General features: G+C 40.3%; 1 protein-coding gene across 1 annotated transcript in view; it reads left to right on the forward strand.

Annotated features, from left to right (window-relative positions):
• Positions 1-24,803, forward strand: part of PTPRT (protein tyrosine phosphatase receptor type T) — a 725,977-nt gene that overhangs the window by 641,468 nt on the left and 59,706 nt on the right. Inside the window, exons 15-18 of the mRNA XM_077831843.1 lie at positions 676-705; positions 12,547-12,695; positions 21,324-21,401; positions 21,614-21,649. Of these exons, the coding sequence (XP_077687969.1) occupies positions 676-705; positions 12,547-12,695; positions 21,324-21,401; positions 21,614-21,649 (293 nt within the window). The remainder of the gene's footprint in view (positions 1-675; positions 706-12,546; positions 12,696-21,323; positions 21,402-21,613; positions 21,650-24,803) is intronic.

Genomic DNA, 24,803 nt, shown 5'->3' on the forward strand with positions numbered 1-24,803 from the left:
CTATACATGTTTGCCATAACATATTTCCTTGTGATACAATGTATCAAAGTCTTCTGTAGCCTGTCACAGAGAATTCGTAATAGGAAATCCTTAACAATTATCCATGGTTAATTAGTGACATAGAACATGAATGAGCAACCATCTACCCACCATCCTTTTGTGCTACCTGAATCAAACAATTTAGAGTTTCATGAGACTTGATTATTCAATGTTTTGTTTATTCAGACATGTAGATATTCAAAAGATGCACGATATTTACTCATCATCCCATTCTGTTTCATATAATAATATTTAGCTTTTATAAAATGGCTTTCATCCAAAGATCTAAAAGTACTTTACAGAGAGAGGTAAGTATCTTCATCCACATTTTTCAGATGGGGAAATTGAGTTACAGAAAGGTGAACTGAGTTGTCCAAGGGGACATAGCAAGTCAGGGGCAGAACTGGGAACAGAGTCCAAATCTCCTAACCCCAAATCCAACATGCTATCCAGTGGGCCATGCTGTTTCTCAGGAAAAACTTGGGAAAAGAAGCAAGTAACTCAGTTTGAGTGATGGCACTGAAATACTATGTACATTTCAAATAAAGAAGATCTCATATAAGTCTAATTATGGTTTTTTTTTCTTCTTCCCCTCTTTTGGACATTTTCTTCATCTGACTGCCCATCAATGTTTAGAAGAAATGCATATTCCTACTCCTATTACTTGTAAGTACCTAGCTGGAGATGACTTTTCTTGAGCATGCTCATTATAGTGGTACTGAGGGGGTGGGGTGTTGTATGTGGTTTTCTCCTTTATCAGTTGCTTTTTTTTTTACCATTTCACTGATCTTTATTCTGCAAACTGCCTGCATTTTTATTTCTTCATTTTCATACTATTTTTTTCATTGTTTCACGCATTGTACCCACACACGTCTCTTCAGAACAAGTAAGTATTCACAGAAGTGTCAGTGTACAATTACAACTCTCCAAATGCAGGAGTGCAAGTGGAGAAGATCTACATTGTCTCCCTTTTGATAGTTCAGTCCTCTGTATCCAGATTCTTGGAAATTCACATCTAAGAACTATTGGTTGGATTTGCTTTGTCTTGGGCACAAACTACTTTAAAATATAATCAATTTCCCACCTGGCCTACCCTGGTCTTTGTATACATTTCTGATTTAGGGTACCAGGGCCAGGCTTTAACCCAGAAAATATTCCAATCTTAAGCCAGACCTGTAACATGCTGGGTTTCAATCGAGACCATTTGATGTTTACATGGTTCAGAGTTTTAATCCAAACTTGCTGCCCAGCCCCAGCAACTACAGTACACATTGAAGTCAGTTGTTAATGCTAGTGAAAATGGTTCATGCACAGGTACCACACATCCAGGGCATGCCTGTGTGGCAGTTATTGCGTATGCCAAAGGAGTCTCACTTACACAAACTATTTACCTTCTTTGACTTCAGGGACAGTTAGTCTCTTTGATAGATGAGCTGAATTTGACCCCCCAAGGGCTATATTCTGCTCTTGGATATTTAGGTGTAAATCCAGAGTAACAACATAGATTTTAGAGCTAATTCAGATGCACACAGGTGTAACTGAGAATAGAATTTGATCCAAAGCACTGAGAATTATGGACATAAATTAAATGGGATGGAGGCTGCTTTATCTTACAACTTCCAGCTAGTTTTAGTCCTTGCTACAGCCCCTCCTCCTCACCAGGTAAGTTACTCACTTAACACACCTTTGGAATGTCAGAAAAGCTCAGGTTGCCTTATTTTGCTGCTTTCACCTATTTATACCCAATTTATGATCAACAGTCTATGAATTTGGCCCATGGTCTTCTATGAAAACTGTACCCTCTTACTCCAGACTACATATGACAGAAATTTGTCCATTTCATAAATTGAGTTTTACATATTCAGAAATCTGTGGGCCTAACTCTGGGCTCTCCTATGACTGTTTTCATGGCTGATCCATAATGTTGGTTTAAACAGCCAATGGAAGATTACTTCACCACAGGAACAGCGTGGGGGTGACAACACAATCCCTTTGCCATCCTTTCATAATCTCTGAAAAAGGGACATGTCAGGGGTGTTTTCAGAAACAGGGGACGTTTCAAGAACAGCTTCTGGAATAGCCCCTTGGGCCCATGGTAGCTGGCACAATTTAGAGCAACTTCAAGGTTGCCCTAACTTGCAGCAAAGGCAGAAACAGGCATCAGGAAGCTGCAAAGGTGGCTTAGTCCTTGCACCTCCACCCCCAATTTTCAGCTCCACTAACCAGAGCTTGATGACATCTGAGGATTAAACCTCACATATTAATGTATGGTTGACAGTGTGGCACACAGGAAGTGGGGAGAGAAGTTAGGCTTTTCTCATCCACAGCTCAAATCTGAGAACAGTAGGAATGTCTTGAAGCATCATAGACTATCAAGTCAGCATAGACAGCTGTGTATAGCCTCCTTTTGGGGGGCTTCAACCCCCCTGAATTTCACTTTTGGTTCAAAATGAAACTTGGCCAAAACAAGGTCTTGTTGTTGTTAGTCACCATCATTATTTGAACAGTGCAAAGGGCATGGAGGATACTTTATAGAAAAAGGAAAAAGGAGAGTCTTTCTGTGCCTCAAGGCTCATACAGTTAAGTTTTACCTGGTTTCAGATTTCAAGTTAAAGCCACATGAAAGGGTGAGCTTTGCATGGGTACAGAATAGGATCAAAAATCAACCAAGTTTTGCTCAATACTGAGCTCAGCCTCATACAAATCACAACACGTTTTGACAAATTTAGTATGAATTTCGTATCCGGATCCCAAACTGACCCAGTTTCACCTGTTGTGGGGTTTCATTGCCAATATCCTGCACAGCTCTAGTGAGTTGTGCGGTTTCCAAATAATGGTCTTGTTTTGTGAATTTGAAAAAAAGGGTAGCCCCGCTACTGGATAATCCCTAAACTCACTTCCCTGGATATAGAAGCTGTTGTACTGATAGCACTTTCCAGACTCCAGTAAACCAGAGTTTACAGCCCTGGGGATCTTCTTTCTTCCAGTAAAATTCTGCAGAATATCTTGGTGCCACAAACATGCACATTTCTCATGGAAATCCATAGCTCCTTTTTAAAGTGAATAAAATTGTTACGGTACATTTTAATTTTTCTTTTTGGCAAATTATCCAGAAGCATGAAAGCAAGTCTTCGGAGGAATAGGTATGGGCTCCAGGTGGACAAGGACTGCCTGAAAGGACTGCACTTAATTTGGCTGACTATTTTACCTCTTGGACAGCTTACAAAGAAAATAGTTTATTTTCAAGTTTAGAGAAAACAAACAAACAACAGCCATAATTTTTTAAAAATGAAACTGGTTCCTAGTCAAGACCTTGTGTGCCAAGTTTTAAACCTGAAGCAAATGTGAACTGGATGAGTTATCACTCCTGAAAAACAGGTTTTCAAATAAATCTGCTGACAGATCCTTAAACACAACTGCATTGACTGGGCTTCTGAAACATACATTATTTGTGGTTTCCATTTCTCAAATTCACCTCTTGGAATAATTCTTTTCTTTTTCTTTTAAATCGTTGTTTTAACCCTTCCTCAGCTACTTGCCTGAAGTTTCCTTTCGTTAAGGGCCCAAATCCACAGCCAACCTCATGCTGGGTAGTACTTCCTCACCAGTATAGTCTCACTGAAGTCACTGAATAACTGCAACTTACTGTGAACTTTTGCAGAATTGGGACATAAGTGTTGCAATAAAGTCCAGTCTCTGGCCTTGGATTCTAACAGATCTTATTGCAAACAGCTAAAGCACCTGATTCTGCAAGATGGCCAAATACCTTCTCAATTCCCATTGAAGCTAATGATAGTTGCAGGTACTCATTCCTTTGCAGAAGGAGCTTTACATGTCATGGAATAGGGTCGTAGTGAGCTGGGGGGAAAGAGTAACAATAAGGAGAATCAGAAACGACACATTTTTTAGGTGTCCTCTTTATGCATCTGAACATTATTACTCGTTATCTGTTGAGTGCTGACTCGGTGCTCAAATGGGCACCCTGTGGTAAATTGGGATTTTTGTATGGCAACACCTCATTGAAAGATCAGACAGAAAAAGTTGAGTGGGATACTGTATTGTTCTGAAGGGGAGGCCACCTAAGCTAGTGGTTAAACAGAGGTCTCAAAGCAGGAGACCGAGGTCTGTTCTACATTCTGCTACTCTGGGTGATCTTGGAAGATTCACTTAATTTCTCTGTATCTCAATTTTCCCTTCTGTCAAATAGTTAGTTATTGCAGATGCTTTGAGGTCATTGGACACATTGTGCTCTACGAATGGAAAGTAGTATTAATATGATAGGGGAAGGGAAAGATAAAGGGTTGTGAACCCCTGCCCCTTGATGATTGAACCACTGAATACATCATTGCTACCCACATGATCCAGGCAATATTTCAAAGGAGTTACTCTGGATTTATATTCGTATAAATTAGAAGAAGTTGTCTCAAGTTTCTTATAGCATTGCTAGCTCTGTCACACTGCATATATGTAGTATTTTTTCTGGTCTTGTTAAATATATAATGTACTGTTGTGCTGTTTGTTTTTGAATATATACCATAACATACCTGAGGGGTGTCATGTGGCTTAGTTAACATTGCAGTAGAAGCCCTACATTTTTCATTTCTTTACTTTCTACCGTTTTAGCTAAACAGTCTTAATATTGCATTAATGTCAGTTTTGCATTTAATACCAGGCACTTGCTTTAATCATTTATTCATCATTCAGTAGTTTTCATTGCACAAACATTCATAAAGGTTTTATTTATACCCAAACTAGTGAAAAGAATAAAGGTGTTGATTTTGTTGTGTCTCCTTTCCAGTGATTGTATGTAGTGTGTTACCTAGGTAAGAGCTGCAGGGTGAAATTTGATGGGCAGTGATGTCAGACTTGATGGGAAGTATTTCTTGTGATAGATGCATGCATGTGATAATATCACCCAGATAGCGTACTTTGTTGTTTTCTGCAGTTAAAGAGAAATTCAGCAGCAGATAAGTAGCTTTCATTTACTTCTGGTTCAGAAAAAGTGCTGAGCACCTTCTGCTGGGGGCTGAGCCCTTTAAACTCCCATTGTAATTTGATATGTAGGGTAATAGTTGCAGTAATTGAGCTAGGAGTGTGGGGGTTTATTTAAAGTCGTGATTCCACTGAAGGTGTTAGGATAAATTTTTACCAACAATTTTGAAAATAGCAGTGTTTATGTGCTGAATTTATTTCCAACTTCTGTGGGGCATGTGGAAAGAATTAAAACAGCAATTGCATTTTTGCATGTATTTGTCTATAACACATGCTCCCACACGCATGTATCTCCATGGATTCAGGGATCTGCCTGCACAGGCCAAACTGCAGGATCAGAGTCTTCAGAGAGTAAACCGATTTCCCATTAGTTGCAGGAAGACTGGGGTCATGATTATGCCATCCTAATGAGGGTAAATAAAATGTTTTCCCAGTCAACAGGTGCCCTATTTTATTTATTATTTATTTATTGTGGGATGTTGGTTTTACACCAGCATTTTGTTCTTTCCAATGTTGCTCATGCACTTGACTGTTTTATAAAGTGGATGCCGTTCTGTTTGTAAATACTTTCAGGGAGCCCAGTGACTAAAGAAGTCACTAGGAAATTTGGGCAAGAATCTGATGCAGCATTTGCAAATGACTAATGAATATATTTTTTAAAAAGAGCTAAACCCTGAGATTGTTCTGACTTAGGGCTACATTCTGCCGCCCTTCCTCATGTTGAGTAGTTGAGTAACACTTTATTGTAAGAGTAAAGGTGGCAGAATTGGGCCTGCAGTTTTTATGCGGTCTTTACTCAGGAAAATGCCCAGTAGTATTATTTCACATTTATATTGTGGTAGCACCTGAAGCCAGCATTGGGGTTGAGGCCCACTGTGGTAAGCACTATGCTGTGCGGACTCTGTGCAAACACACAATAATGACAGTCCCTTCTCTGGGGAACTTATGAGCAAGTGAGAGTTTTGCCTGAGTAAGGACTAAGTGAGCTTTGAGTAATGTGGGGCCCCCAAAAGTGCATAATGGAAGAATACTGCATGTACAAGAACAACTTCTATATATGCTCTAGGGCAAGTATTATCTCTATTCTGTTTGTACAGCACCTTATACAATAGAGTTCTAGACTCGATTTAGGCCCTGGGTCAATACCGTAATATTATTTTTTGTAAATATTTATAATTTAATAACTGCATTTGTGTAAGTACTGCAATAAATGATGTATGTCCTGCTTATATTGTAGTGCACACACATATCTATGTTTAATTCACATTATGTGACCTGTTGATGTGTTCTCTATTAGACATCGGGACTTTTACATTTCTAATATCCAATGTTTTGCACTTAGGCATTTGGGAGGCAATTTGTTTTTTAGAACGTGTTTTTTTTTCCGGTGGCGAGAGGGTTGAGTGTCCTGGATTTACGTGCACAGATTGAGTAGTTAGATGTTGAGTGCAAATCATGTAAACGAGGCATCTATCTACATGTGAAAGTTCTGTTCTTATATGAAGACTCCACCTTTAAGGTGCATAAATAATCCTCCATGCAAAATTGCAGCAAAAACTTAGAGAAGAGTTTGAGGCTTGTAGTAGGTGGTGACCCCTTGAGACCACCTTTTGGGTTGCTTCCCTTCTCTGATTCTTGCAAAGTCCTACCCCTGCTCAGGGTATATCTGAGTCTCTTCAAACAAAACAAAACAAATTATTTTGCCTCCTCGAGGTCAGGGAGGATCAAAGGAAAAAGAAGGCACTCAGACTCCTGGGCATTCTCTTGGTCACCCCTTTGGGGCCTGTCTTGTCTGTAGGCCTTTTAGGGTCCTGATCAGGGTTGGAGTCCATCTTTAGACCTCCACCACCCCTATTTTTTAACCTCCATTCTGTGCCTGGTTCGGCAGTCTCTGGGACAACAAAGTCCATGACTGACTCTCTCTTCATTGATCCATCTCATCCACCTTGCAAACAGTTGTCTTGCGGCAGGCTCTCTTTTTTAAAGCTTCTTTCCTCCAGGCAGAACAAGCCCTGCAGTTCTGTCTGGTGTGTGTTAGCTGAGCCCAAAAGAGCTCATTAGCTTCCTCCTTACGAGGGTGAGGGCATGCCTCCTCAAAAAGCTCTGCAAAATTGGGATTTGATCTCACAAACACTGATCACTGGGCATGGTGCTTGACTTCAGTGGGGTTACTCATGGTAATAAGCAGAGTGTACCCCTTCTTCCATGATCTGTCTTTTAAGCTGGAAATCCTGTGACAAAAATTTTCCTGTGGTATTTCAGCATTTACACTTCTAATCTCCACTAGAAGCTCAAAACGATGGTGAAACCAAACTAACCCCACTTTTCAAATTTCAAAGTTCAGTTTGAGTCTGGATCAAGACTAACAGGGAGGTTCTCGGTTTACTATAACCATGTTATACCGTTATATATAACCATGTTATATATACTATAACTGTTATACCAAATTGGACCATCCCCAGTGTCCATCCATTTTGTTCAGGGCAGATAATTTCATTCTGCCTGGTTGTTCCACCTTTGAGTGTTATTCCTGTCTCACCTCCCCACCATGTAGAGTGCCCACGCACAAGTTTTGTCCCATATTTTTTAAACAAATCCTCTCTCCTGAACCTGAAAGAGCAGCCTGATAAACTGCCTCTGTGGATTTTTGTTTTCTTCTTGGCACATTTTCCTTGCACTTAAAAGTAAAGCAGCCATTAATTCCTCCTTATTGACACTTTGACATTTCAATCACTTCATCACATGTTGATTGTATCAGTCTTTTCCTCCAAGTATCTGTCCAGTTATTTTTTTTTTCCTTTTTCAACTGCATAATGCATGAGACAAAAAGCTTCTTCTCAATGCCTAGTGACAGACTGTGCAGTTTGATGCTGGTTACACATTCTCAACAGCCCGCGGTCCAACCATGATTGACACTAATGCGCTGATGGAATTTCATCTGGATGTTCCAGCGGTTGCGCAGATGGGAAGCTGGTCAGTGAGGAGAGCAGGCGCTTTCTCACTGATAGGACCTGTCAGTGGTTCAGGGAGATCATTTCAAGAGCTCTGTATTTAGAATCAGAGCATTTTCAGATAAACACTTTTACAGTTGCAAAGACATCTTGACATATTGGCAGATAAATCACTACCCCGCTGTTAGTTAAGTTACATCCCTCACACTTTAGCATGTGCTAAAATCATTTGATGTTTTGTAATTCTTGTATTCATTGACTTTGGAGGATAGAGCTAACACTCAAAAGGAGCTTGAGAAATTGGAGAACTGGGCTATAGACAATAAAATGAAATCCAACAGAGACAAATGTAAGGTGCTACACTTCGGGAAGGCAAACCAAATGAACAAATACAGAATGGGAGATAACTGGCTTGGCGGCAGCACTCCTGAGAAGGATCTTGGAGTTGTGGTGGATCACATCCTCCACATGAGTCAACAATGCGATGCTGTTGCAAAAAAAGCAAATGCAATTTTGGGATGCATTCATAGAGGCATAGCGTGTAAGTCACGGGAGGCTCTGGGTAGTCCTCAGCCAGAGAACTGTGTCCAATTTTGGTCACCAACGTATAAAAAGAATGTAGAAAAACTGTAAAGGATCCAGAGGTGAGCGACAAAGATGATCAGAGGGATGCAATGCCAGGTCTATGAGCAAAGGCTGAAGGAACAGGGTATCTTTAATTTGGAAAAGAGGAGATTAATGGGGGACATGACAGTAGTCCTCAAATACTTGAAAGGCTGCCATAAAAAAAGGAGAAAAATTGTTTTCTCTTGCCACAGAGGGCAGGACAAGAGGCAATGGGTTCAAGCTACAGCAGAGCAAATTTAGATTAAATCTCACGAAAAACTTCCTAACTGTAAGAACAGTAGGACAATGGAACAAATTGCCTCAGGAAGTCATGGAAGCTCTTTCACTGGAGGTTTTCAAAAGGAGGTTGGGTAGCCATCTGTCTTGGATGCTTTAGACACAACAAATCCTGCATCTTGGCAGATGGTTAGACTAGGTGACCCTTGTGGGCCCCTCTAACCCTATATGATTCTCTTGTTCTAATTGCAGTGATAGTGAGGACTGACTAGGTCTATTCCCGAGCTGCTATTCTGTCCAGACACACAACTGAGAAAGAAGGGGAGGTGGCAACAAGGAGCCCCTCGAAAGCTTAGCTCCAAAATCCTCAAAAGAGAACATCTCTCTCTCCTTCCCCTCTCTTCATTTGTTCTGTGAATTTTGTGCTCTTGATTGGGGGGGGAGGCTATGATCCCCTTGTAAGAGCAATACCCCGCAATATGATGTAATATGCAATGGGCTTCCTACGAGGAGAGGCTGCCATTTCCTTGTTCTGCTTCTGTGACTTAAGCTAGGTTGGGAACACTAAACATATACCATCCTTTTCTTTCAACTGCTCAAGCCATTGTTTTAGGGCCTTCTGTGTCTCCTACACGACAATGTAGAATTGCTTTACATAGGGCTTCCATCAGCATTCCTTGGGGACCCTAGTTTCCTTTCTGCACAGACCATTCAGAAACACTATTGTTCATTCACTGAAAAGGAAAACAAGTTTGCCAGTTCCAACTCTTTGTAGCTTATTGGCCTGTCTCAAAAGACATCTAGCAGTGGGACTTCTAGGCAATTATTGCCAGGAATAATTTAATCTGGAATTAATAAGGAATTCTTGCCCTTGTTGACTCACCATTTTTAAGCTTCAATAATGGGAATCGGTAATGGTTCACCCCAGTAGTCCAGAGTGCTTGTTATTAAAGACTTATGTATTTGGGATTAGTGTTTCCCACTGAGAAATCATAGTTCCTGTTGCCAAACAACTCTCATAGCCACACATTATAATTAGCAAATCCAAAGGATTAACATAACTCCATACTAGGGTTAATAAATCATAAGGTTAATGTTGCTACAGATAGGGTATAGCAGAGTATAGGGTAACATGGTAAATAAAAACAGAGGGTTCACATGCCCACATACTACAATTAGTAAATCCAGCTGTGTGTTAGCATTGACCTATATCACAATAGGCCCAGCTTTTAATTTCATTAATTATCAAGATATGAGCTTCCTCATAACAGAGCACTGTATTACTATTTTTCAAGTTACTGTAGAGTGCTTACTGTAAGTGAGAGACTTTATTGAAAGAGTTTGATAGAGCGGGGAAGATAGGCAACCTGGGTTGTTCTGGTTCTGCCACAGGCTTGTTGAGTGATGTTGGGCAAGTCATGCAACCTCTGTGCCTCAGTTTCTCACGTCTATAAAATGAAGATCTATGCATCACACAGGTGCTGTGAGGCTTTATTGCAGTAAGTGCTTTGCCACTGTGCAGATGACCCAACCAGGCATATCATTAAAGTTTGAACCCAGGACCTCTAAATGTAAAAGGCTGATTCTCTACTGCCTGAGCTAAAGGAGGAAGTATTAGCTTGTAGCCATAGTAGCAAAGTCTTTGATGTGGTCCAACCACTGGAGGAAGACAGACACAGTTTTCCCTTGTGTAATCTAAGAACATACTAAATTGCATTAGTCTATGATTGAGCAAAAGTGAAACAAATGATTATGTGATGTACACATTTAAAGAATGAAAAATATATTTTTTTCTCGCTAAGAGGGAGCGATGCTCTTTGTCTAAAACTAGACCTCAACTGGGGAAAAAAATCTGTAAATAAAACCCCCCACATCTTGATTATTTTATTGTATTGAAAGAGTTACCGGGGTCAGATTGAAGTTTTTCACTACAACCAACATTGCCAATGGTTTGTTGTTTTGATTGTACACCACATGAATAATTACAAAAAAAATCCAAGGAGCTGGCATGAATTTCACAATCCAAAATGTATTCAAAAGTTTGCATTGACGTTTTTCACATAAATGAAGCTATCCTGGATTGGGCTGCATAGATGTCTTGAGGGTTATAGTTTCACAGATCTAGGTTTTAGTGTCACTCCCATCCTCTCCCTGCACATGAGTTTATTAACTGGTCAGCACAGCATAGACTCACGTGAGAGTCTTGAGCATCTGTGATCTCTTAGTGCAGTAAATGCCACTCAAACTTTATTCCCTGTGAAATAAACACAGCTAATTGAAACATGTAGCAGAAGATATGGTTCTAGGAGTCAAATGAATGCCCACATCTTGAATACCGTGTGCAGATGTGGTTGCCCCATCTCAAAAAAGATATATTGGAATTGGAAAAGGTTCAGAAAAGGGCAACAAAAATTATTAGGGATATGGAACGGCTTCCATATGAGGGGAGATTAATAAGACTGGGACTTTTCAGCTTGGAAAATAGATGGCTAAGGGGAGATATGATTGAGGTCTATAAAATCATGACTGGTGTGGAGAAAGTAGATAAGGAAGTGTTGTTTACTCCTTCTCATATCACAAGAACTAGGGGTCACCAAATGAAATTAATAGGCAGCAGGTTTAAAAACAAATAAAAGGAAGTATTTCTTCACACAACGCACAGTCAACCTGTGGAACTCCTTGCCAGAGGATGTTGTGAAGGCCAAGATCATAACAGGATTCAAAAAAGAACTAGATAAATTCATGGAGGATCGGTCCATCAGTGGCTATTAGCCAGGATGGGCAGGAATGGTGTCCGTAGCCTCTGTTTGCCAGAAGCTGGGAATGAGCGACAGGGGATGGATCACTAGATGATGACCTGTTCTGTTCATTGCCTCTGGGGCACCTGGCATTGGCCATTGTCGGAAGACAGTATACTGAGCTAGATGGACCTTTGGTCTGATCCAGTAGGGCCATTCTTATATTCTTATGGGTTTGTCACTGAGTGTTCAGAGCTGGCGCTTGTTCACTTTATGCCAGTAGCTTGGTCATCTCCTTGGTCTTAGAAAAGATACAGACACTATGGTACCATAGACGTAGCTGGAGACAGTGATTTTTAAAATGTTTTCTACCTCTCACAGGTCACATTATTTAATGTCTGTCTTGTCCTGAGCCCATTTCAGGTGGGTACTTAAGTCCAGTTCAGGTTCCTTTCCTCACTATTCTACCTGCACAAAGAAACTCCTCCTCTGCCTTTCGAGCACTAATGTGGACTTCATGTTAAGTCCCACTTTTCAGTGGGGACAGTCAAAGGGAAATTCCAGACTGGATTTAGGTGCCCACCTAATATGGATTCTGGCAACCCCCTGTCCCCATATGGAACTGCACAAACCATTGCCCCATTTTGATGCCTTTTGTTCTTCCTTGAAAGACTGACATCAGTTCCAGAGGTGGTATTAGATTGCCCTTGTAACTATATTGTTGGTTTGAGTAAGATCAGTCTCTCCTTTGCTAATGTTTACTATGGGATGTGTTGTATGTAGTTTCAAAGGCTTAGGTCTGTGCATTTATCACACTCCCTTCAGCTATTTTAAAGCTGAATCTTTCACTTTCTTGCCCTTTGCAATGAGTCCTGTATGTCAGTCCAAGAAGAAAAGTTAAAAAGGATATTTTTTTCTCTTTTGCTTTGATGTTAATGAAAGAAACTGACCATGATTTCTCCCCTCTTCAAAACACCTTAAAGGAAACTAGCGAAGAAGCAGAAGGAGACTCAAAGCAGCACTCAGAGAGAGATGGGTCCCGTTGCTACTTCAGACAAGAACACCACCAAACTCAGTGCAGTTCACAACGAAGAAGCTTTTTCTTCCAGCTGTCAAGATGTTAATGGATTCAGTAAGTTTAACTTGCTTGCAATGGATACCTCCCTTTTTGAGAGCTGTAGATACTTAAAAGGATCTATTTCCATGGGCACAAGATGTAAGTATTAGAAATGAAAAGGGTACAGTTAATGGCAGGAGTGCTTCTAGAAAGAGGTCTGACACTCCAATCTGAGATTTCTTTTGTGACTGCCCCAAGTTAAATGTCAGACAGGTGGAGAGGATTCCCTCCAACTCTAAATCTACTTGGAAGAATTTACAAGAGATGTTTAAATAATTATATCGCATGATGGATAAGGGGAATGGCTGTTTGGTCTAGTGGAATAATTCTTGCTCATGTTGGGATATTGAGATCAAATCCCCAAGTAGACCTCTGAGAGTGAAACAGTTTTTACTGCACTAAATTGTTATTGGGGAAAGGCTGATCTTGAAGTGAAGGAAAAGAGTTAGGACTAAGGAGGTCTGGGTTTTGCTCTCTTTTCCTCATTCCATTCCTCATAAGTGTGCAGTAAACTTTAGTTAGTTGATATTAGTAAACCGTGCTGAGCCATTTAGATGGAAAGCTCTATATAGATGCAAAGCATGATAAGCAAACACTTTTCAGAAGCAATGGTTGCAGATGAAACCATAGCATGTCCAAAAACTCTTGTTCTTAAATTCGTTTTCAAGTTTTGTGTTAGGAATGTCATTTAAAATCTTTGACCTTTGGCCTATTAGTTTGAATAGGGTCCAGTTTGGGTACCAACCAGCCACTGAAACTGTCTGATAATTCTTCAATAACCTTAGTGGAATGTTTTAGTGGTCTCCCTCTAGTTCTTACAGAACAAGTGACCACATTACCAACAACAACAAAAAGTCTATGTTTGACACTCTTTTTTGCAGTCTCAGACTGAACAGGCTGGAGAGAGAATTACTCTTTCACCCACAACTGTGGTCTCTCCAGGTCAGGTCATATTTGCCTGCATTACCACTGTCTGCAATATACCTGCAATAAATAGAGGACTTCAGACTCCAAAGCTGGCAATGCGGTGCTTCTCCAATACTAATATTCACTTGAGTGTATGACCAGATTTCTCAAAGAAGATGACTACCTCTATCTTACACTGAAGTCAAAGGGTCCTGATGGAGCTGAGCATCTTCGTAAATCAGGCAAGGAGAGGATATCTTGGTGATAGCCATCTTAGTAAGATGGATAGTAGGGCTGTCAATTGCAGTTAACTCACATGATTAACTCAAAAATTAATCATGATTTAAAAAATTATTTGTAATTAATTGCAGTTTTAATCACACTGTTAAACAATAGAATACCAATTGAAATTTATTAAATATTACGGATGTTTTTCTACGTTAAATATATATTGTATTCTATGTTGTAGTTGAAATAAAAGTGTATATTTTTATGACAAATATTTGCACTGTAAAAATGATAAACAAAAGAAATAGCATTTTTCAATTCACCTCATACTAGTATCGTAGTGCATTCTCTTTGTTGTGAAAGTGAAACTTACAAATGTAGATTTTTTTTTACATAACTGCACTCAAAAACAAAACAATGTAAAATTTTAGAATCTACAAGTCCACCCAGTCCTAATTCTTGTTCGGCCAATCGCTAAGACAAACAAGTTTGTTTACATTTACAGGAGATAATGCTACCCTCTTCTTATTTACAATGTCACCAGAAAGTGAGAACAGGCATTTGCACTTTTGTACACTGGCATTGAAAGGTATTCAAGTGCCAGATATGCTAAATATTTGTATGCCCCTTCATGCTTCAGCCATCATTCCAGAGGACATGTTTCCATGCTGATGACACTCGTGAAAAAATAATGTGTTATTTAAGTTTGTGACTGAACTCCTCGGAGGAGAATTGTATGTCCCCTACTCTGTTTTACCGGCATTCTGCCATACAGTTCATGTTATAGCAGTCTCGGATGATGACCCAGCACATGTTCATTTTAAGAACACATTCACTGTATGTCTGACAAAATGTAAAGAAGGTATCAATGTAAGATTTCTAAACATAGCTACAGCACTTGACCCAAGATTTAAGAATATGAAGTGCCTCCCAAAATCTGAGAGGGATGAGGGGTGGAGCACGCTTTCAGAAGTCTTAAAAGAGCAACACTCCAATGCGGAAATTACAGAACCCGAACAACCAAAAAAGAAAATCAACTTTGTGCTCGTGGCATCTGACTCAGATGATGAAAATGAACATGCATTCGTCCGCATTTGCTTTGGATTGTTATTGAGCAGAACCCGTCATCAGCATGGACGCATGTCCCCTGGAATGATGGTTGAAGCATGAAGGCTACAACATTGCCATGAGAACGCCTGTTCTCACATTCAGGTGACATTGTAAATAAGAAGCGGGCAGCATTATCTCCTGTAAATGTAAATAAATTTGTTTGTTTGAGTGATTGGCTGAACAAGAAATAGGACTGAGTGGACTTGCAGTCTCTAAATTTTACATTGTTTTATTTTTGAATGCAGTTTTTTTGGTACATAATTCTACATTTGTAAGTTAAACTTTCATGGTAAAGAGATTGCACTACAGGATATGTATTAGGTGAATTGGAAAATACAGTTTCTTTTGTTTGTTTACAGTGCAAAACTTGTAATAAAAAATAACTGTAAACTATAAAGTATATTTTGTATTCTGTATTATAATTGAAATCAATATATTTGAAAATATAGAAGACATCCACAAATATTTAAATAAATGGTATTCTGTTATTATTTAACCGTGCGATTAATCATGATCAGTTTTTTAAATCGTGTGATTAATCACGATTAATTTTTTAATTGCTTGACAACCCTAATGGATAATATACAAATATTGGAAATTTACCAGTTTTTAGTGCTTTCCCCTCAGTTGTGAATCTTAAAACCTATTTCTGGCCAGCAAATGAAATATGGTAATAATTGAGTCTGTAATATGGTCTCATCACTTTTGGGTATTTTGAAAAAAACAATTAAAACTGCAGAATCATTCATCTGTAGAAGTGGCTATAGAGAATGCACTGTGATTAATTTTGCAAAGAGCGTTCTTAAAGATTTTTATCACTTACAATCACTGAGTCCTCGACTTGTCTGACATCATTGCAAGTTTAGCCAATACCTATTCTTTGGCACAGTTCCATGTAAATATTGAGCTGGATTTTTTCAGAACCATCAGAAATAATTATCAGTAAGGGTTCATAATCTCTCAACACTCTTTTTCGCCAAGTTCAGGATGTTGAGGCATCCTGGCTGGTTGATACAGACGTAATTTGTGTCCTGTGTAGTTGAGTACCCATGCTAAAATAGGTAATTTATGGTTCTGGCTCAGATAACATGGATGAGAAAAAAAATCCTCCTTTCAAAAATTGGCGTAGTAGAAGTTAATACTTAAAGACACCTGTAGAGGCCTGTACTAAATCATGCTATTTTGAAGCAGCACAAATAGGATTACGTTGCCACCTTTCCAATAACTAATAGGTTTCAAAACATTGCATGTCTGAAATTTGAGAGCTTCAGTCTTTTGTACCCACTCTCTCATGCCCCCAAAGACATTTTTCCCCTCTTTTGCCTAACACAAAAAGGAGCGGCTACTAATACTCTATGGTAGGTAGCCACCCAGCTTGTTTGGGTCAGCCCTGCACAACAGTGTATGTTCAAAATGAAAGGTAGGGGACTTGATTTGCCGAAGAGGACACAAAAGCTTCCAACCCATAGACTGTGAAGCCAGGGGGCCCCCCAGGGCCCTGGCCCAACATTTTTTGGCCTGCCACAGCCCAGATGGAGGCAGGTGATCTGGCAGCAACAGGAAGGGGTGGGACAGGGCAAGGCATTGTTGGGGAAGGGCCTCACCTGCACACTGAAGCAACAGCTGACAGGCCAGAGAGAGAAGACAGGCCAGCTCCAGAGGACAGGAGCTGCTGCAGGGCGAGTACAGGGCGGGCTTGCTATCCAACCCCCTGTGAGGCAACACCTGACCCCTTCTCGGGGATGGGGCCTCCCAACCCATGGAGTCAGCACCCAACCAACCCCGAGGGCAAGAGCTGGCACCCCCCATATCAGAGCCTTTGGGGGCAAGACCCTTTCCCATGTGGCCCTCCCACTTTAAATGGCACTCCCTTGGTTCACCCACCAATATGTTCCTTCACCTTTTGCCTTGGGAGGAAGAACATTTCTATGCACAGTTCCACTAATGGAGCATGTAAATGGGTAGTTAGGTTTGCAATTGTCCCATCTGTGCCTGCAAATGTGGGGTTTTGTAGATTTGGGGAATGGTGGAGACAGCTGGGCGAGCGTTTCTGCTCTTTTCTCCTCCTACCTTTAGCCCCAAGTGTCCACCTGAACTTTGCTTTTGCTTTTGTCAGTTTAAACCTGGTCCTTAATATTCTTTTGATGATCATAGAGAAAAAAAAGTCTTATTAGATTAAATCCATCCCTACCCAACAGCAGGATAGCAACCCACTGGACGTGTCCAATATTAAACTGATCCAACTCTGTAACTTAGCCAGCTGCGCCTCCACTCCAGCATCCGTGCCGCCACACTCTTTTGCCATTACATAGACGTCACAGTGGATTGTCACAACATATCCTGATGCATTTTCCTTAGCAACCCTGGCATTTCACACAGCAGCAAAGCAGCGACTTGCTTTTTGAATGCAAGTTTGTATTTGAGGGGGTGCCACCTGATTCAGCCGAACATAGCCATGCTCCTCAGCAAAGGTACATTTGGCGTAACTTCATTTCTTGGGCTCATCTTCCATCATTCTGTAGAAATGCACATCTCCCAACACCAAGTCTCAGTGCTCTAGATACAAGTGTTTTTAAAGCTCCCAGATGATACGTAGGAAAGTGGGTTCTACGTTTAAAGTATCAGCTTCATACATGAGCGAGAAAGTGGATTTCCTTAAGTTTATATCTTCTTGGGGTGAAACTTAGCCCTGTGCAAGAGGCCAACATAAGCCCTATGCACTGGTTAGTAGCACATGGTCCCCAAGCGAGGAGACAAGTCAGCTCCACAGGACAGGTGCTAGCCGTCTGGACAGGGCTGAATTTTGCCTTGGACAGGGATGTTTTATGTACCCTTGTTATCAAGAATATTTATGTTTCAGTAAGGGCTGTCTCTGGTGGGCTGGAAGAGACAGTGCAGGATCTGCTGAAAGAGCAGCAGAAGATGGGCTATTATTAGATTGCTTACTCCTTTTATTGTTGTTGTTTAACCATACAGCCCTTATGCGGGTGTAACCCCTGTTGAAATTAATGGGATGTTTAACTAGGTAAGGGCTTAGAGAATTGATCTGTTTACTCAGCCCCATAGGAGAGCATTAATAAACCTTTGTTGAAAGAAAAAACACAACAGGCTGGGCTGACTGTAGTATTATTCCACCTGTTCCAGGTTTATATTGGAATAATACAGAGTTGATTCAGGCCATTCATCTTCTATTTATTGTCCAAATGTGTAAAGGAAAGTTTTATGCTAATCCCAGGGAAAGTAACTGATTGAGTCTGTTTATTTTGAGACTGCTCCTTAGTATGAAAGATCATCTTGAAAGTGCCATTTCCCTCTGTGAGACACAGCACAAGGTATCAGCTCAGTGCAGGAGTCCTGCTGAAAAGAAGTGACAAGGAAGAACAGACATGGTGGGAGCTAAAATTATCCCCTAGCATCTGTGAAGTGTCCAACAAGGTGCACGCTGGGTTATTACTGAGGGGGTATCTCATATAGTCTGGCAGTCCCATCAACATGACAGGGCAGGCAGCACATCATCTGAACAATGAGACACTAATAATATGTCCTTCACAAAGGCACCACTTTTCTGACACCACAATGAAGGAATGTCACAGTAGCATAGATAATGCAGGGCTGGTCCAGAGGTGAGTGCTGCATCACCAGGGCAACCAGCTGGGCCTAGACATAGAAGGATTAGATGACTAAAAAATGAGGTATTTGTGTAAAGGCTAACAATTTAAGGTTTGTTTAACTATTCAAGCATCTAATTTAGGGAGCAAAGTGGCATTCAGTTGAATATCCAGGTTTTGAAACCTATACATCACCCACAAGGAGCATGTAGAAGTACAAAGTGAGAAGCAATGAGCAGGATGGGAAGCACAGTGGAACCCTGTCTTGCGTTAATGAGCTCTGGTGCGGTCATAAAATTATCCTGTCTAATAGCAAGAGCAAGGCCATGAAAGGAGCGTATAGGTAAGTGCCTCAGAGGATGTAAAGGGTTATCTTTCATCCCATGTCTAGTCAGACATGCTTATTCTCTGCTCACACCTCACTTATGTTTTTCCTTTGTGCACTTATAAGGAAGCACACCCAAGGGGACTTGAGACTTACTGGCACTTGAAGTAGATTACAACATCAAGATCTAATTCTTATTTGTGCCCATGTGCAACTTCTACTTCCGGTTGGGTGCATCCTGCTGCACATAACACAGTGACTTATAGGATAATGGAAATTATTTAAAATAAATAAATAAAGCTATGTGTCATCAAAACCATCAAGTAAACAGAGAAGAATATCCAGAATGAAGGGGTGCTGGCAAGTTTGAGTAAGCCACAATATCAGCTGCCTTTGAATTATTCTTAAACATTCTCTGCAAAATTCATGTCATATTTTGGGACAAGATTAACAAAGATCTCTAAAGTGGATGTGAAACCGACCCCTGTCTAATGACCCAGTACAAGGTACATGCACCACGTTAGAGGGCTTAAACAGGATGTAGGTGGTGCATATGCTTTGTGCTGACCCTCTGCATTGGGTTGAAATTCATCTGGATGAGCTTCATGCAATACGTACATATCAGTTGTGCCTGTAAAACCCTGTTTCACTGAACATAAATGAATAAAAGTATTTGTTAAATTTACTTAAAATATTTATACGGCTTCTATCTGTAGGTATCTAAGTACCTTATGCTGAACTAATGCAAAGGCAGTGTGATCCAGTGATTTCATGTAGGCTCCTGGATCTTAGAAAACTTGCATTCTACACCCCAGTTTGCTACTGACTTGCTGTGTGGTCTTAAGAAAATCACATAACCTTTCTACACCTCAGTTTCCCTTCTGTAGAAGTGAATGCTTCCCAGTTAACACAACACATGAGGATGAATAGGGGTAGCAAAATACAACAGCCAGACAGCAGGGAAGGAGTCCCAAAAAAGAGGCATGCATTATATCCTAAAGGCAGCTGGTGAAGAACTTCAGGAGACCAATCTGTGAGACAGTTCACTTACTCCCCATTATGTCAGCTGGTATGTTATAAGCTGCAGATGTTGATGAACAACACAGCAACAGAAAAGTGTTATGTTGAGAGAACTGCAGGTGCTTTCACGGGTGATGTAATCTGTTTAGTAGGCAATTCTGCAGACTTCATGAAATTCCACTTGAAATTCTCTAGACTAGTGAATACTTATATTCACCCCATGGAAAAATTTTGATCAGTGTTCATAAATTTGTCAGTAATGTTTACTCTAGAGATGTAGAAATTGCATCTGAAATTTACTTTGATGCATATTGAATTATATCTACTTTTATTGTATTATGGAATAGTTATTTCTGTTTAATCTATTGGCATCTTTTTGATGTACTGAGATTTTATATTTGTTTGTTTCCCTTCACAGCGAAAATGAGGTCATTATTTGTCACTATAGGAATAAATGACAAAGGATTACAAAAAAATGCCCTTAGAAATGATTTGTTGCCATAAATATTCACATTAAAGATGACCCATTTATAAGCCAGCACCATAAATTGACTATCTAAAAAGTGAGTGCCCCACATGAATGCTGATCCCTGCCCCTTTCCTTGATCAGTTTTGATTAGCCAGGAAATGATTTGTTGATTCTTGCCCAGAGAAACTCGTCCCTTGAGTGGGAGAAGATAGGCGCCCCTCGTCGTATCCAAGGAGCCCATCCTCCAGCTGCAGCTAACACCATTTGTGTGCTATTAGATCTACAGCAGGCATGTGTGATACAGTTACCATGCTTGCTGGGCTTATTAGTCCCAAAAGCACATACTCTGTAAGATGCACACTTAGGATAGCTGCCTCTTTTGTCACCAATCTGAGGTGCCACTTTAGGGATCTGATGCTAAACCAGCAGCCCCTAGCTTTCCTGTCCTGTTCTACTCCTGGAGAGAGTTCATCTCCTTCCAAAATGACTCATGTAAAAACTACCCATCCCTCCATTCTTCTACAGAAAGATTGCCTTCAAATTGTGTCTTCCTGTCTTAGTTGATAAGTGAATGTATATATCACATTTAGTGAGCAGGCTTATTTTACTACTGGTAGTCCACTCAGCTTTGAGTGGCTTGTATTTCTGGGAGTTGTTTTTAGGAATCCAACTCTTTGAGACAAAAACACAAATTTAGTTCTTGTGTAACAACAAATACAACTCCTATTCAAAAAATAGAATAGTACTCTACAGTGTTCCCAAATATTATGTTACAATAGCAGTACTTCAATGTTTGGGGCCTATAGTAGTATAGTAGTGAAATAAAGTTAATATGCATGCTCAGATGGACAATTTATTTAATTTTGATAAGCCCTGTGTATTCAATATTGCCATGTTCTTTGAGGAACTTTCTCCCCGTTCTCTCTCTCTAAATATATATGTTTCTAAAGTCTTTTCCTTGTGTCTTTCCTACCTAGCATCATCCTCTCCTTGTTCATTTTCTGTCCAAAGCAAAACCCTTCAGAGCAAATCTTTGTTGAATTCCTACTACTCAGGTACTACTGCCAGATTTTATTTATTTTTTTTTTTTTTAGTTTTCTTTGTTTTGTTTTGTTTTACATTTCCTGATATGACATATAGACTGAGCCTTCTGAATGTTGGATACGGCTAACCTTGTTTTCATTTTTTTAAATTTGTTTTCCTCGTTGATCTTCTGTTGATTTCCATTGATCCGTGTCGTGTGGGTGACCGGAATTCCATCTCAAAGTATCATCAGACACTGTTCCATCGGCTGCACTGCTAGGTAAGAAGACAGGTATAGTGCACTGTATTCCAGTGGAGGGAAAACATTTATTGCATCTGAAAGTGACTCTAAGGGACACAGTCAAATGGTTTAAGCTTCAATATTACAACCTTCCTTTGGATTGACCACCACTTTGTTATTGAGGAAACTGAAGCAACTCTAAGGTTAAGTGTAGTCCTACAACCAAATCAGAAATGTGACTTCCCCTTAGAGCTGCTGTTTGCTGTTATGCTGGAATAACGTGTTGTGGATTCTTAAATAAAAAGTAGGCCAAAATAATTATGTATTTCAGTTCCATTCAAAATGCACACAAAAATAAAAATTAGTGAAATCTTGGAAAGTGGACAAAATAGATCAGGAAAAAAATTACACTATCTTCCTTATTAAAAGGAAAATAAGGCAAAATTTGAGAACCTGAGGGGTGTCAGGTTCCTCTTTCATGTGTACTGTGTGACGTGATGGGCCAAATTTCCATCCATTCTCCAATTTTGGAAACCATTTTAACTCATGTAAGTGATTGTGCCTACAAAGCTGACACACACATGCTTTGTATGTGAAGATCAGATCTGAGATCCCCAGCTCATGTGCGTAAATGAGTGTTTGCATATTCAGAATTGGTTGGAGCCTGCTTCTTTGGATGCAATCAGTTATGAGAGCAACAAGTTCCATGCAGAAATCAGAGGCTGAGCTTGGGAAAGGGAGACTTTCATACTGAGTACATTGAGAACTGTAAAAGCAAAGAAAAAAATGTCTCCACTTGTAGTACATAGCCCTACTCTATCTGTCATGCACAAAACTCCCATTGATCAGCACTTGGATACCATGGTGCTAGGTGCTATACATAAACCTGAAGAAAACAGAGATTAATGTCAATGGGAATTTGGTACAGAGTGAGTACTGAATATGCAGTAGAAAGTGCAGATCACAGAGGAGAATTTTGCCTGAGTTAAGAGAGTTTGCACTGAGTTAAAGCCAAGGGAAAATGCATAATGGTAACTTTATTTTATGAAAGGAGACTCTCTAGGCCAACGTTTTCAAAATTGAATGTTAGATATTACCCTTCAAATCCCTGTTTCAGCACCCGAATGAAAGTGACCTTGTAAATGTCAGAGTAGTTGAGTGTGCCATGACTCCCTTTGACTTTAATAGAAATCATCAGTGCTCAGCGCCTGTGAAAATCAAGCCACTTTTATTTGGGTACCTAAATACCAACCTAAGTAGTCTAGCTTCAGGTATCCAACTGTGAAACTTTTATTCTTTAGAGTTTTAAAAAGAATATGCTGCTCCATCAAATTAACAAAGAGACAGCAGAATGGGCAGAAGAAACTTTTAAGCTGGCTAAAGGAGAAAGAGCTATTCAGAAACGTATTACAGGTGTACCCTTGAATACAAGAGTAATAATAGCTTACCAGTTTTGGATCTCCCTTGAGGACGCCTGTGCTTACCATCTGTGGAATTTGAAAAAAGGCAATTCCCCTGCTATGAATCAGAAAACAGATATGGGGAAGATCAGAATCTACCCAGTGGTATTTATCAGACCTGTCATTTTGGATTATCTGCAGTAACTTTTCCCTTCCAGACACAGTAATCTACTTCAGCTGCCTTAAACATTACCCTGAGCAGGTAGCAGCCCAGTAATTAGACCAGGAAAAAATTACATGCAAGTACATGAGTGCACTGTATTACAAAGTAACAGCAAAGGAACAGAGTGAGGCTGGAAGAGACTGTCGCAGAACGTAAATTTATCATGCTATCTGTTGCAATACTGACTTTGGGAAGAGAGGGTTCTTTTTTCAGGGGGAGAATGTGTCCATTTTCCAGTTGGGTTGTATTTCATAGTTTCCCAAAGACAAAATGTTGTCTAAGAGAAATCTAAATGTAGATTCATATCACAGACGTGGTCCCTACACAATGCAATTACTGCGGTATATTGGGCAGGTGCTGTCCACCCTCAGCTCTGCACTTAGTATCTGTCAAAACAGAGGCCCCTATTTTGCTGGAGCTTTTTTCACACCTGTATTCTGGGTAGTGAGCACAGTGGTCTTGTTAGGACAGCTAAATCGCTGTGCAAACTGCACACTTCTTGATCCAAGCTTCCTACAGTGGAAAAAAAAGGCTTTAAAGATCCCAACGTTTAGAGAAAAGCAGTAATAATTATTAAGAATCAAATTGTTCTTGTATTTTACATCTTCAACCCATTTTAAAATTCTTAACTAGCTAATGTTTACAGCCCACCGACATGGTGGATATGGATTACCATTTCCATTTTACAGATGGGAAACTGAGGCACAAAGGTTAAAGCCATGATTTTCAGAGATGCTGTGGACCCACAGTTCCATCTGAAATTAAGAGCCACAGGTACTTAACCCCTCTGAAAAGAAGGCCTTTAGCAACTTGCTCAAGGCTGCCTGGTGAGTTGCGGACAAAACCAGAATCACAACTCAGGAGTAGTTCTTCAAGTATGTGTCAGTGTGTATGTGCCCCAGCCACATGAGACCAGATATTTTTGAATAGCAGTGTCAGGTCTATGCATGCACCCAGTGCTTCCTCATGCTCCTCTATGAGGGCACAAAGGGTGGGGTGACCATGACCCTCTCACAGTTCCCTTTTACTGCCCATGGCAACAAGAAGGAAGCTAGTGAGTATCCAGTTTGTTGTATGATTGCTTTGGCTAAATTTCCCAAAAGCTTATTCCACTCCTCTGAGATACCTCTGAACTATCTTCATTCATTTATTCTTCCTACCCAGGTCTGTTCTAATGTTTGTCAAACTAAAAACTGCTTGCAAACCGCCCTTATAGCCCCCCCTGTTGTTAGAATGGTACACTCAAACCCTACAGACTTTAAGCCTTCGCCATCCTGTGATGAGCTAACTGCACTGAAAGAGAGGCACAGCAGATGCCTATTCGTCTTGGGAGAATCTCACATTCCAAGCAGTTGTTCGATCTGCCTCTTCTTGTCTGCAAGAACCTGCAACTTGAGGGATGCGAGGCTGTACCTACATCTTTTGAAGCAGTGTGTGCAAATGGCATTGGAGCCAGGAGATTTGAGCTCAAAGACGCGTCTAACAATCAAGCCCACACGTTGCAGCATTCTATCTAGCAGGCAGGTGACTCCGAAGACATCTGTAGAGAAAGAAGCACAGAAGTCATCAT

The sequence above is a fragment of the Eretmochelys imbricata genome, chromosome 13 (genome assembly GCF_965152235.1).
Source record: "Eretmochelys imbricata isolate rEreImb1 chromosome 13, rEreImb1.hap1, whole genome shotgun sequence".
NCBI classification, from domain to species: domain Eukaryota; kingdom Metazoa; phylum Chordata; order Testudines; family Cheloniidae; genus Eretmochelys; species Eretmochelys imbricata.